At 39.9% G+C, this 13,489-nt stretch overlaps 1 protein-coding gene across 1 annotated transcript in view; it reads right to left on the reverse strand.

Moving 5' to 3' along the window:
- pth1r (parathyroid hormone 1 receptor) overlaps positions 1 to 6,750 on the reverse strand; it is a 42,133-nt gene extending 35,383 nt beyond the window's left edge. Inside the window, exon 1 of the mRNA XM_058638243.1 lies at positions 5,605 to 6,750. Within this exon, the coding sequence (XP_058494226.1) occupies positions 5,605 to 5,673 (69 nt within the window). The 5' untranslated portion in view covers positions 5,674 to 6,750. The remainder of the gene's footprint in view (positions 1 to 5,604) is intronic.
- Between the last annotated feature and the right edge of the window lie 6,739 nt (positions 6,751 to 13,489).

Consider the following 13,489-nt stretch of genomic DNA (forward strand, 5'->3'; position numbering starts at 1 on the left):
ATTTTGTAGGTTTTAATAGTAACAGCTTAGGGCTCATTTGAAGTGTTGATGTGACAATTTGCAAAGTAATAAAAAGTGTAAAAAAAAAAGTATTCAGTATGTTCAGAATTACCTCTTCGTCTACATTTAGGACCAGCATTGGAAAAGAAGAATTTCATTGCAGCAATAACATGACAATAAAACCTTTGAGAGTTGAATCCTTGAATTTCAAACTAAAACAAAAGTGAACTGAAGTTGAGCTACTACGCAATGTGGCAGAGGGTAGGACAATATGAAGCACAACCACTTTCTCATGTTGAGTGCATGGCATTACATTTTTATTCAACTTATTAAAGTTAAAGTTCCATATTATTCAACCTTGATAAATTGGAGGCACACATAATTAAACACATCACTGCATAATCACAATCAGTGCACTTCACTATATGGAGGAACAGTGTTGGTTCCCTGCTGGATGAAATTCATTAAGTCTAATCCTGATTAAAGCTGCAAGGGTTCATCCTTGCCCGGTTTGATGGATTAATATCAAATTTTAAATTGACAATATGTCACAACTAACCGCGTGTGTGCTGATCTGCGGCATCTCTGTCATCCACACTGGGCGCTAACTGTGTCTGCTGCTCACCTTGCTCACCTGCCACAGAGCTTCTGTGCAGCTCCTGCTACGTTTCACACAGAGTTTGCCTTTGGAAATCATTTAACATTCTTTTAAGTACTCAACTAAATGCCAAGACTCTTACTCTCAGTATGAAGCTGCATATTCATCAATGCTACAAATATTTCACAGAAAAAAAAAGTGCTTTTACTTTAAAACACAAACAGGACGCGTTGTTTTTGTGACCTATGCAATGGATGTAGACAGTGAGACTGGGGTGGAAAAATAACTTTTTTTGCAAATTTAAAAATAGGCCTTTGCCCCGAGTTTGCATGGATTTTCTTCGGATTGTCCAGTTTGAATGGTTGTTAGTCTCTATGTGATTGACTGGCAACCTGTTTGCAGGTTTACCCCGCCTTTCGCCCTATGTGTGCCTGCAGGAAAAGAGAGGTACATGCAAATGTGCCTATACTGTGTGAAAGGCCAAGGACCCCACAACTGGTGGAGAGATGGAGTCGGGACCCTCTACTATATACTGTATATTGTAGAAGACCTTTATTTGTATTAAACTGGGTGTAGTGTCATGTAATAACTGATACTGTTGATAATATCAATTTGTCAGTGGCATGCATACATGCTCAAACTGGTGTTTTTATTTTAAACATTAATGTGGAAACAAAAATAAGTGATGCCACTGTCGTGCATAAACATGCCTGTTACAATATGTTATTTGAAGACATTTCAATTTGTGGGGGGAAAACTTGGAAAAACGTCATATATATCACATATTACCATCACAGGACCATCAACCAATCATTCACCCACATTCACACCCATGGTCGATTTAGAGTGTCTAACTAACCTTGGCATGTTATTGGACAGGGAGAACATGCACACTCCGGGGTCTTTTTGCTATAAGGCAACATTTCTAGCCATGTGGCCTGCCTGTGTCAAATGAAAGTATTTTTTTGGTTCTTTTTCAATACACAGTTCCAGAACAACGTTTTTGTGTTGCATGTATGTTATATGTTAGATATGTTATAGATATTTAACATATCTAAGAACATTCACAGCTTTTGAATATATTCCTGTGACGCTTTCAAGTGGGGACATTGTTGAATTCACATGGCCGGATGGACAGTCTTCCCTTTGCTTAGTCTGTAACTTCCAGTCAGTTAATAACAATGAAATTGCTTCACAAATCCTCTGGTTGCTTAACTAGCTGAATAAAGTAAGAAAATAAAAAGTGTTGAGAGACTTGGAATTTCTTTATGTTTGTGGAGAAAGATTCAGCGGAGCATGAAAGCCCAGCACCAAGTGATAGATTAAATTGTTAGACTGGCCTTTTAAACCATGAAGGACACAAAAAGGGTCACGAAGGACGACAAAATTGAAATCACAAAGTTTTGTTATAGTCTGAAGGTTGTGTGGATGTCTTTGCCAAAAATGTACTTAATCATTTCTGACACACGTCCTGCTGCTTCTCTTCCCCTGTTGAGAGCAGTAAAGGTCACGATGTTAAGCCTGGTCTTACATCACACACACACACACACACACACGCACACACACACACACACGTTTGCATAGCATCCGTACTGAGGACACTCATAAACATGAAGCAATCCCTAACCAAAATTCTAACCCTCACCCTAAAATCAGGTCTTAACCCCCAAAAAGTCCTATAGAGCTTTGAGGACCAGCCAAAAATTCTTAGTTCTCGCAAAGCTAAAAACACACATTCTCAGCCCCTCCCACCACTAAAATGACCATTGAAACAATCTGAAAACAAACTGATGACATCTGTTGTGTAAGCATGGGCGGGGCCTTTTCCTTTCAAAGAAAAATGACAGAGACTTGACAGAAGTGCACTGTAAGAAGGAGCAAATTGGTCCTGACATGGCTTTGTTGTCCTTCTGTGTCTTAATGGAGTCTGGTCACAGAGAGAATGAAGATTACAGGGAGGTTTACAACTTGCTGAGTAAATAAATACATCATGAAATAATGGTTCCATCTGCCGGAGGTATAGGTATAAGACGTACCTTTTATTTTAATAGATGACTGAATGATTTACAAAATACCGAAAACACAATTCTACGGGAGACAAATTATATTTCCTACTGTTTCAGGCTTCAGGATCGATCCTCTTTTTGTGAATTGCCTTGTTACATTGGTCAGCTACGTCACATAGGGTCTTAATACAATAGGAGGCAATTATAACAAAGCTGCTCCTTTCATGTCACCTGCAATTTGGTTCATGAATGAGCGTTGCATAATGGATATTACACTGGACAGCAAACACATCTTTGTCCGAGTGCTTAATGAGACATTCCAATTGGAGGTGAACAATGTGTTGGGGGTTATTGCAGCAGGGTTGGCAAAATTTTTTCAAATTCCAGCTAAATCACAACATAATTAAATCGTTTTGAAATAAGAGCAAAAGCAGTTAATTATACGTGATGTCACTTTTCTACTGGCCTGATAACCTACATTTTCAGGAATGTGATAGCACCAGCCAACGTCTGTTTAATGACTCTGTTTGAAGCTGCAGACCAAGTGTGATTAGAAGAGGCGATCACAACAAAAGTCTCAGCAGTCTCTGCAACACAAACACAATTTGACAGCAATTATAACGGGATGTATTTGAATTCCATTAAATAGGCATGAAAAAAGCAATTTTAATATAAAAAAGATGACGTTACTACTAATTATGTGCTTGTTTGACAGATTTATCTCCTGTTGTGTGTGTTTGGATGTAGCTGCATGTGTTCATTCCTTCTGCTGTGGTTTGAAAATGATTTATTATCACGCCTATGGACATCAAATTAATGGTTATCTGCTGACACAACTAAACAGTCATTTTCAAACACATTTTTTAACAAATATTAACCTTGTGATACAGGGGAGTGCATTGACACTGTGAGTGGCCTTGGCTGAGGTTTGAACTCTCGGTTTGCAGTTTGACAATTGCATTTTCAACATGTCTGCCCCACTGAACAACCGAGCCACTCTCCTCGTCACGATTAAGTTGTCAACTTTGATTCAAGCTTAGTCAAAACTGCTCTTCCATTGACCTTCCACCGAGGATCCAGACACATGCAAGTTATCACCGAGGAAAACACACGGTCATGAGGTAGAAATTAAATCACTGTGAGGTTCCAGAAAGCAGTGCTTCCGCTGAACAAATGTAATAAGTGAGTGAGAGAGGAAAGCGGCCATGCAGTCACACTGAACAACATATCAGTTAGAGCTTTGTCTGTCACTGCAGCCTGGCTGCTGAAGTGTGAAAGAACATGGACTCATGAGTGAGATGTGCCACAGAGAATCATGAACTGTTCCATCAACGTGAGCTGGAGCAGAGCTTGGGTCAGAGAGATACACCAAGCCAAGCTTGAGCCAAACCAGACATGTTTACTGCTTTCTTTGTTTGTTTTGTTTTGCATCTCGCTCTGATGTAGTTAATATAAGCCGCTCCACATTTCCCCGATGTGCGGTTGCACAGTCAATGCAACAGATTCTAGATGCTGTTTGGTAGCCGTAATGAATTCATGGTCCCTGATGATATGGATTGAAATATGAAGACTTCCTAAACCTACTGATACAAAGACATAATCACACGCTGAGCCTCTGGAAAGTGGCACAACCCTGTATTTTGAAAATTGCATATCTTGTGTTAAAAAAAACCAACTTTCTTTCTATAAACAGAGACACAGATTTTCCACTCTTAGCTGTGGCTTTCAGTGAAATCAACGTCCAATTTGGTCACAGTTTGGGGGGGAAAAAAAGGGTTTCTTTTTTTGTGGAGAGGAAGACTGAGCAAACACCAAACTTGAAAACGGGTAAACACCATTCACAGACAGAGCCTTTTTTAATGACTGAATGTTGAATCAGCTATAAATACACAGCTATGCTATAATTGTTTTCCCCTGCCATCTAAACCAATGAGCCTAGAGGTCCACTGCGGTCCAGTGATGGACCACATCACTGGGAAAATGCACTGTACCTCAGAACCTGGGCAAACTGCCTGTTGAATGCAGACCAGCCTCAGCCAAAACACACAGAACCCACTTGCTGTGCAGTATATGTGTGTATGCGTGTGTGTGTGTGTGTGTGTGTGCATGCGCGTGTGTGGAAAAAAAAAAGCTATGGCAATATTTGAGAAATCACAATGTCAAACAAAAGTAAATCATTAGAGCAGTGACTTGCAGAGGTGAAAAGTGTTCAGGTGCTGCAGTTCAGTTATGAATTAAATATTTACTCTACATTCTGGCTGCAGCGATGCAGAGCAGTGAAACAATCCATAGTAAACAGGAGCTGGGTTGCAGACGCTGCATTACACAGACCCAGTGATATTGTATTCATTGTGACCACGGCAGAGAACAATCCCTAACATCAGGAAAATTGTTGTTGACACCTTTGTATTTATTCTCCTGCCACAAAACAGTCAATATGTGAGTCAATACACGACCATCTCTCTCACAAACAACCTGTTTGCATGTTAATTAGCTGACTGTCATTCAATTATTGTCCCCTCCTTGTCTCGTTCTACACATGTTAACAACCCAATGATCTTTCCAATCGAATCAGTCAGAATGGGCCAGACATTGTACTGATCGACAACTGAGAGCGAACTTGTGCAGATGCTGAAAGGCTGAAATGCTGAACATTTGTATATATATATACAAATGTACATAAAAAATGTATATAAAAAACCTTAATAATAAAACCTTAATAATATTATACTGTTTGTACATATGTATATACATATATACATATGTGTATATATATATACACACACACATATATATATACATACATACATATATATAAATATACATATGTAGAAACAGTATAATATTATTAAGGTTTGTTTCCAGTTATTTAAGCACAAACAGTCACATGTGAGTGTGCGGCTGCTCTCTGAAGTGCTGTCAATGATCTGTGGCTCATCACAGACCTTCAATGTGACAGTTTAATCATTAAGGAAAGAGCATGTAAAGAAAATGACTCACCAGACAAAAACAGCTGAGGAGTGAGATGAGAAGAAAGTCCAGGTTGTGGAGCAGCAGAGCGGATCCCATCCCTGACCTGAGGCAACTCTACCTCCAAGAGTCCTTGCAGACGCCGGTGATGCTCAGATGCAACTATCTGATTCGTGTTTAACTCTCCTCGAAGTAGAGATAGTTGTGTTTTCTCACTCCATCTGACCGCTCACTGCTAATGGCGGCTTGTGAAATCATAACTCTGTAATCGCCTCGCTCTGCCTTCGGTTTAATTTCCTATAATCTACTATATGCCCAGGCTCAGCGCGCTCTCTGTATTCCTCTGCATCTGTCTTTTTTCCTCTTCTGAAATTACATCCACATGTCAGAACTATTTATGTCGCTCTCGCTCTGCGGTGGGAAGTTCAAATGAGTCTTTGTAGGGGAAGAAACCAACGCTGTATTTTTAGGTCTTTTAAATTTCCCCTCAGACTAACTTAAACACTTCAGTATGAAGCTGTGCGCCTTATGGCTTCTTCCAGTCGTCTCGTCTAGGCGTCAGATCAGTGTTGGACAAAAATACAGCCCGGCATGTGTCACTCCATCACCAGTCTCTGTTAAATTACACTATTTGATTCCTTGTGACTCATGTCACCGTCAACGCGGTCATGTGCCATCGCGCAATGAACCAGCACGGTCCCAGGTGATTTCCTGTTATTTATTTGCCAATAAAATAAAACAACAAACAACGTGACAGAGCAGAGTGTAAAATTATTAACTTTTCATAGAATGAATCCCATTGATTGCAGTGCCGGCTGCTGCTGCGCTCCACTTTCTTCTCGCATCTTTCCTACTAGAAATGCCCATGCGTAATTTCCCCTGAACACAATCTAGCGTGGCAGCGGCCACACGTCAACCGAATGTATGAAACTCGGCTCTGTCTTACTACGGTGATGTCAAAGTCTGAGAAGAGAGTGTGAGAGAGAGAAAGAGAGAGAGAAGCGCCAGTAAACTTGGCTTCAAGAATCTCTTACTTACTATCGAGAGAAAGCCAAATTCAGCCTGACGCACAAACAGCGCGCAAAACCCCTTGTGTAAAGTGTTTGTGCGCGGCGGAAACGCAAACGTTGAAGTCAGATCGTGTTGGGAAGCGTGTCCAGATGAGGAAGGCTGCAGGTCGTGTTCAGTAGTGAGTATGTGGATGGAAAAGCGGGGGGCGGGCGCGGGGGGAGGGCGGAAAGGAGGCAGGTAGGGTGGAGCGTAAAAGCCTCTCATTGGTGCGCCTTCTCTTACGTTGGAATAAACCACGACTCCGAAATGACATATTTTCTCACCCCTCAAACAAACTCCACATTCAACAGATCGCAGGGCCTTTGCCAAACCACCGTTTTTTCCCCTGCACTTTCTCAAAAGTTGCATCTAGTAGGATTGGATTACCCAGACATAAAGCAGGAGGAGATGTCCGTTTTTATCTCAGGTACTGTTATTTCCTGACAGTTTATAAACGTGTCTCTATATGGAAGTCAAACACTGGATAATGTGGCATGAAGAAGTGAATGTATGAACAGTCTCAGCAAGAGAAGAAGAAAAAACAACCGATGTGTGTTTTGCTCACTTTAATGATTCTACTCTCTTTACGGAAAGACTATATATAGATATATGGAAATATAGGACATATAGAGTAGATGGTGTACCATAATTACAACCGACGGTTCATTTCCCTCACTCGTGTCATTGTATCCAATGATAGACTGAACAAACAACAGAACATGTTATGTCAACAGAACACTGTTGTTGCAACAAACAAGGAAAAATACGACACATTTAATAAGATTGCGATGCTATTTTGTTGAAGCTCAGTTATAGCTTAGTCTAACTCCTTATTCAGACCTCATACGCCCCCTCCCCTGTGTGTGTGTGTGTGTGTGGGGGGGGATTTTAAAAGGCTGTTATTTGAAACTTGCAAAATAAAATGTAAATGTCCTCGAAGAAGGATCTTCTCTTACAGGCAGTAGTAATAGCATTCATACACATATATGCACACAGCGCAGATCAAATGCAGACGGATCAATACGTTTAGCAGCACACACAGTGAGAGCATAAATCACAAAAAGGACGATAAGCCAGTATAGGAACAATGGTTCAGTCTGAATCTTTCACTGCTCCTATTGGGGAGATTAAACTGTCCTGGAGGAAGCGTCTGAAACTCAGCATATAAAGGATGCAGCTTCTGTGCTGAAGATCATCAAGTGTAATTGTCAACATGTACACCATTACGAATCTACATTACTTGTATCTACAATTCAGAGCAATTATCCATTCATCCATCCATCTTATCCTTTCTATTCCTCCTGTTTCTTTTACTAAAGTTTAAAACGTGCACTTGATGTTGCTGAAGCATTAAGTGTACCTGCTGCTCTGCTGGTTAATCAGTCTGACAGTCTTTCCACACCAACTCCAGTGCTAAGATGTCTTTTCTCAGGTTTCTAAATGGATCCTGCAGGTTTCCGTTGCACGTGTAATGCAAACCGTACAATGTGTGATGAACAAGCTCTCAATTGAGTCAACATGGGACGAGATGTGCCAATAAACAGGGAAGTAGCATGACGATGACGGTTCAATGGTGATTCATGTCTGAAACCACAGCCTCTGCTGTTTATGTCGCCCGCCATGAGATGTGAAAAACCTTGAAAATAGCTTTTGAGTAAAAGCTCCCACTGCTGACATGACTGATACACATATGGAGTACATGGATTATCCAATGAAAAAATAATGTTTCGGCCTCCAAGTCATTCACCGCTATTCATTACTGTCACACTGAGAGGGGAGATTTAATCTGAAGCGACTCCTCTGAAGTGTCATTTAACTTTATGTGGAATCTCATCACACGGTCTGACAATATCAATTTTTAACTCATGAACGTGTGCGTGTGCATGTGCAGCAGCGGATATACAGTGCATCTAGAAATATATGAATTTAGATCACAAGTCATTGAAAATGTGGTAACTGACATAATACAGTACACAGAACACTGTTGTTATGTAAACAAAACTGTACTGAATGAAGGAGCAACATTATAGGCCACACTCTGGGTATTCACGTGGACATAAATATGTCAATACGGTGCTCAGTCTTATGAAAATGTGTAGCACTGTGTATGAGCATTAAATTAGGTTCCCTCTTGACGTTTTTCATGGAACAACAACCTTAGTTCAAGGTTCACTGCTTGTGTGGGGATGTCAGCAACGGCGCACAGTGTCAGTCGCAGTCAGGAATAAAATGAAAAGGTGAAAATTATCTTTCACAAATTGGAAGACGTAAATTCAGGAAAGAACAAAAGGAAACTTAATGAGATTTTTCTTTTACTTTAATTATACATGGGGAGCAGTCAGTGACAGTGGTACTCGCCTCACCACTTTGTGCATTAACAGTGGGTTTGAATAATTTAATAATAATAATTTACTTTTTTTCCACTTCTTTTGTCCTTCCCTTTTTTTAATCTAAGCATACATATTTCTGAGATCATGGCATTTCTGTAACAATCCCCCTTAACCTTAATCAGGCTACGTGTCAGTATCCTTGTGGATAGGTTATTCCTGCGGTGAGAGATAATCAACAATATGAAAACTGTCATAAACAAACATTCAGCATTCACGCGTGTGACTACATATTTTCTCATTTACCGTGTAGAAAATTGCACCCCGGTGTGTCTCAGTGGGAAACTCAAAATACTGTAAATTGTGAAAGATTAACGGCCAAAGACTGTCAGGTTCTTTTCTTCTTCAGAGAAGAAAAATCCGGACAAACATTCTCTCATAGAGGTTACATTTAAATGAACCTTCACTCTATCTATGCCATTATCCCTATGTGACATTTATCCCTGGCTATTGGGATCTTCATTTCTTCGACTCTGTCCCGCAGCTTCTGCTTTCATGTTCGTCACGGGGATACAGTTGATCCTTGACATCCATCTGGAATGGTTAACATCCACCTGCGATAGCGTTTGGTAAATGCCATTCACAGTGTGCAGCAACAAAATGGATGAGACTTTGCTCAGATAAGACAAATAATCAGTGTCTTTGAAGGCACTGGAGTGCACAGACATTCCAGGGGGGCCGGGGCTCAATTGTTAAAGAAAGGACACCCCCACATAGTTATTGAAATCAGATATGTTTATTATTTCTTAGTTCAACAATAGGGGGGACTGGCAGTGTCACAGCAGTAGACATAAAAAAAGGTCAAGGTAATAAATCGTGATCATGCATTAAAATAAAAAAGAAACATAAAACAGAAGAAATAACAATATATATTGAATCATAAGAATTCATCATAAGATTTTTTTTAAATCATAACTTTACTGTACAAAATGACATATGTCATTTGATATGATATATCAAAAATGAACACTGAGCCAAAATCATTATTTTTTTCACTACAGTGGTTGAAAAAGAATCAGTTGAAATTAATTGAGGATTCCACTTTCTTTCGTCCCGTATTAACATTCATGGAATAATTACATTACGGCACGCGGACATCAGTATTGAACACTGAGCAAAATGCAAAGAAGGCAAACGGGCAGGTGTATTTTATCTATCTGTGCATGTCTATGTATATAGAAGCACTCATTTCCAGAGTCAATGATGCCAGCCAAGTATATAAAACAAGGGTGTCATTTTATCAGCCACATCCTCCTGCACATTTGTAAGTCAGTTTTTGATTTCTCATTTGCCTTGCATTCACACTCGTAGAATGCTGTCTTTGAAGGTGGATGAGACTGCTGTCGGAGCCCTATAGACACAGATACCTTGCAAGAAATCTATCAAATACGCAGGCTGGGCAAGAGGGACAGCTGACCTTTCTGTCATTAATTTTTTGACACTTTCAGATAAATTAGATAAATGTTTTATTGACTGGCCACATTCTTCGCAAAGTGTCAGGAAATACACTGAATTACCACCCTCAATCTGTACAAAAGACTTCAGGAATGGGGACATTGTAACACTATATCTGTGTGACGCATTCCCCTCGAAAACTGTAAAAACCCACATTTAAATGCGAAGCACATGTATGTTGTGGACACATGATGGTTTACATGTGTGGCCATTTCTTGGTCATTTTTGCACTACACTTATGGTCTCAAGTAGCACATATAATACTGCTTCAAATTGACAGTATATATATTATGAGATCTATTTATACTCTGTGTTTTATCTTTTCCACATGAATGTGTTTCCATGTTTCTACCCACACTCGGCTCTTTGGGTATCTCTGACAAATGCATATTTAATTTACACGTGAGCGCTTTCTGTGCAAGATGAGGAATTTCACAGCACTGACCCCCCCAAAAAAATAAAAAAAATAAAAATAAGACAATTTGATATTGAGTCACAGCCTTTTGTGTCATGTCTAATCGTTTCCATTCGCTATAGATGTGTGTGACGTCACGACTCAATCCACCCAGTAATCTTCCTCCTTCTCAAAACAATGGGTGAAATCCCCCACAGGAAGCTATTTCCACCTGGATCGTGGTCATGCTCATCTTCTCTGAAGTGACACTTGTGTTGACAGTGCACTCACTCAGGTCTCCCAAAGGTGTACCCCAAAAATAGAGTAAAGGCCCACATCGGGTCAGAGAAACTCTGTTCCTTACATGACACCCATGGGGTCACAGCACCGAGGTGGAGATCTGTAAACGTCATTCATCAACCTTAATGCCGAAAGACTTAGAGGCCACTTTGATCAATTTTACGGCTCAGAGAGATAAAGGAGCGTGACGTAAGCAGTGACTTTTACTGAACTCAGTCATGGATCGCAGCAGGATTGTGACAGACTGCGCTCAAAAACCACCTGGATGGATTTACATTTCATCACTGATTGTCACTTTGCTCTTGTTCAGTTAGTAGCAGCCTTGAAGCCAATGAATTATTTTTTCAATCAGATGGCTTTTCATCAGTTAAAGACACACTAAAGATCTTCAAATTTCCATTCCATTCCCCCCACTAGAACATTATTATTTTGAGTGAACTCAAAAGCCGAGGGGGGAAAATTATATCTTTCTACAGTGGTTGATGAAATGGAGATTCTGAGATTTAGAGGTTCACCAATTATAAGAAAGAAAATGCTTTGAAATAGACTCTAAATAGAAATGACTTTGAAATACTGTTTCATAAATGAGGAATAAACATTTGCTTTAATTTATTGAGCCAATAGTTCATTATAAGCATGTGCTTTGATGCTAGTTTCTCATTCATTCATTCATTCATGAGTTACACGCACTAGCATTTGTTAAGAAAATAACCGCAACAAGTAGAAAATTCCCCGACAAAATATTTATCGTGCCTGCTTCTTGGGACCAATGTTGCCTGGTGAACTTTTCAAACTTGAATTATTTACACAAAGTAGTATTTTGGTGGAATGTATCTTTAAAACTGGTAAACCAGCTTAGAGGCTCATTACCACCACCTATCTAACTGGAGTGCTGGTGTAGAGAAACATGTTAGTTTGGATTAGTTTTGTGATTTTTTAAAAGATTGTGCAATACACACACAATCAGAAAAGGGCAAACAAAAAAACAAAACAGCGATAGTTACCAAAACATGGATTTAACTGAAAACAGTTTAAAGTCTTGTGACCAGTTTCAACTACGTCTCTACATTAAAGTATGACAACACTGTGAAGCTCCAAAGTGGGCCGGGTTGTGATCATTTTCTTTTCATTCTTATGAGAACATTCTTTGCAGTTTTTCAAGAACTCGGAACAAAAAAGACACAGCAAACCGCTCCTATACAACACGCCTACAGACATAATTACAAGGTGTCAGCACTGTCTGAAAGGACTCATGGCACATTTTAGGAAATAGTTCATCGTGTTCTAATAAGTTCAGTTAAATTTCTCAACAAGCTGCATCACGGCAACAGGAAACATATGGCGATATAGTGGAAAAATACAGTACTTACATAGGAATAATTCACTCCCTCACAGTTCAGCTGTGAACCACAACCCCATACGGTGGGTGGACTGACAAGACTACAATTGAACTGATCAGTGACAAACCCCAGTGCTGCTGGTCAAGAGACTCACAGACACGGGTTTGTATCTTCAATGCTACTCACATCCCAGAGTCCAAATGATGCTGTTGTCTCACAGCACGGGCGTTCTGATCTGTGCATGAGAGTGAGTTATCACTGCCATTGCTGTGTTGAGCTTAGAAAATAACACTATGAGGATGGAGACATATAAATAACTAAATCAATAACTTGTTTTTCTTTTTATTTTATTGATCTGAAATGGAGAGAGCGGCACGGTAGGTGTAAGAGGACAGGTAGATAACAGTACAAGGACAAGGGCGCTTCAGACGAACAGGGTATTATCTATGCAATAAAGGAATACTTTTATATAAATTTTATCTCAGAAAATGTCAGAGAGATTCAGCAGAGCTCAGCAGCTTAAGGTTGTGTAAATCAATCAAACAGAGAATAGATAATACAACAAGAGGACAAGCCATGGAAGTGAGAGCATTCAGGCCCAACTAGTTACACTGTGACCAATGGAGGGTGCTGTGACTCAGCATATGGGTTTGCTGTCGCCGTCTGACAGCACAGATGCGGACTGTAACTCAGGCCTGTAGACGGACATGAATTATTCATCTTCGTCCTGCTAATCAAATGCTCTGTCACTGATTGAGGATTCACGCTAATGTTGTAAGTGTAAGTGTTGATTGTGAAGGAAACAGAGAAAACTAGGACTTACAGATTGCTTGTAGTACTCCGCATGGCAACACACACACACACACACACACTCATAAAACACCCAAACAGGAACAGCATAAACAAACTAAAATGTTTGTCGCAGAAATCCTGCTGTGATTCCCCAAAAAAAGAGTGCTTATATTATCGTCACTAAACAAGAAGTTCTG

Source organism: Solea solea, chromosome 1, assembly GCF_958295425.1.
Source record: "Solea solea chromosome 1, fSolSol10.1, whole genome shotgun sequence".
NCBI classification, from domain to species: Eukaryota; Metazoa; Chordata; class Actinopteri; order Pleuronectiformes; family Soleidae; genus Solea; species Solea solea.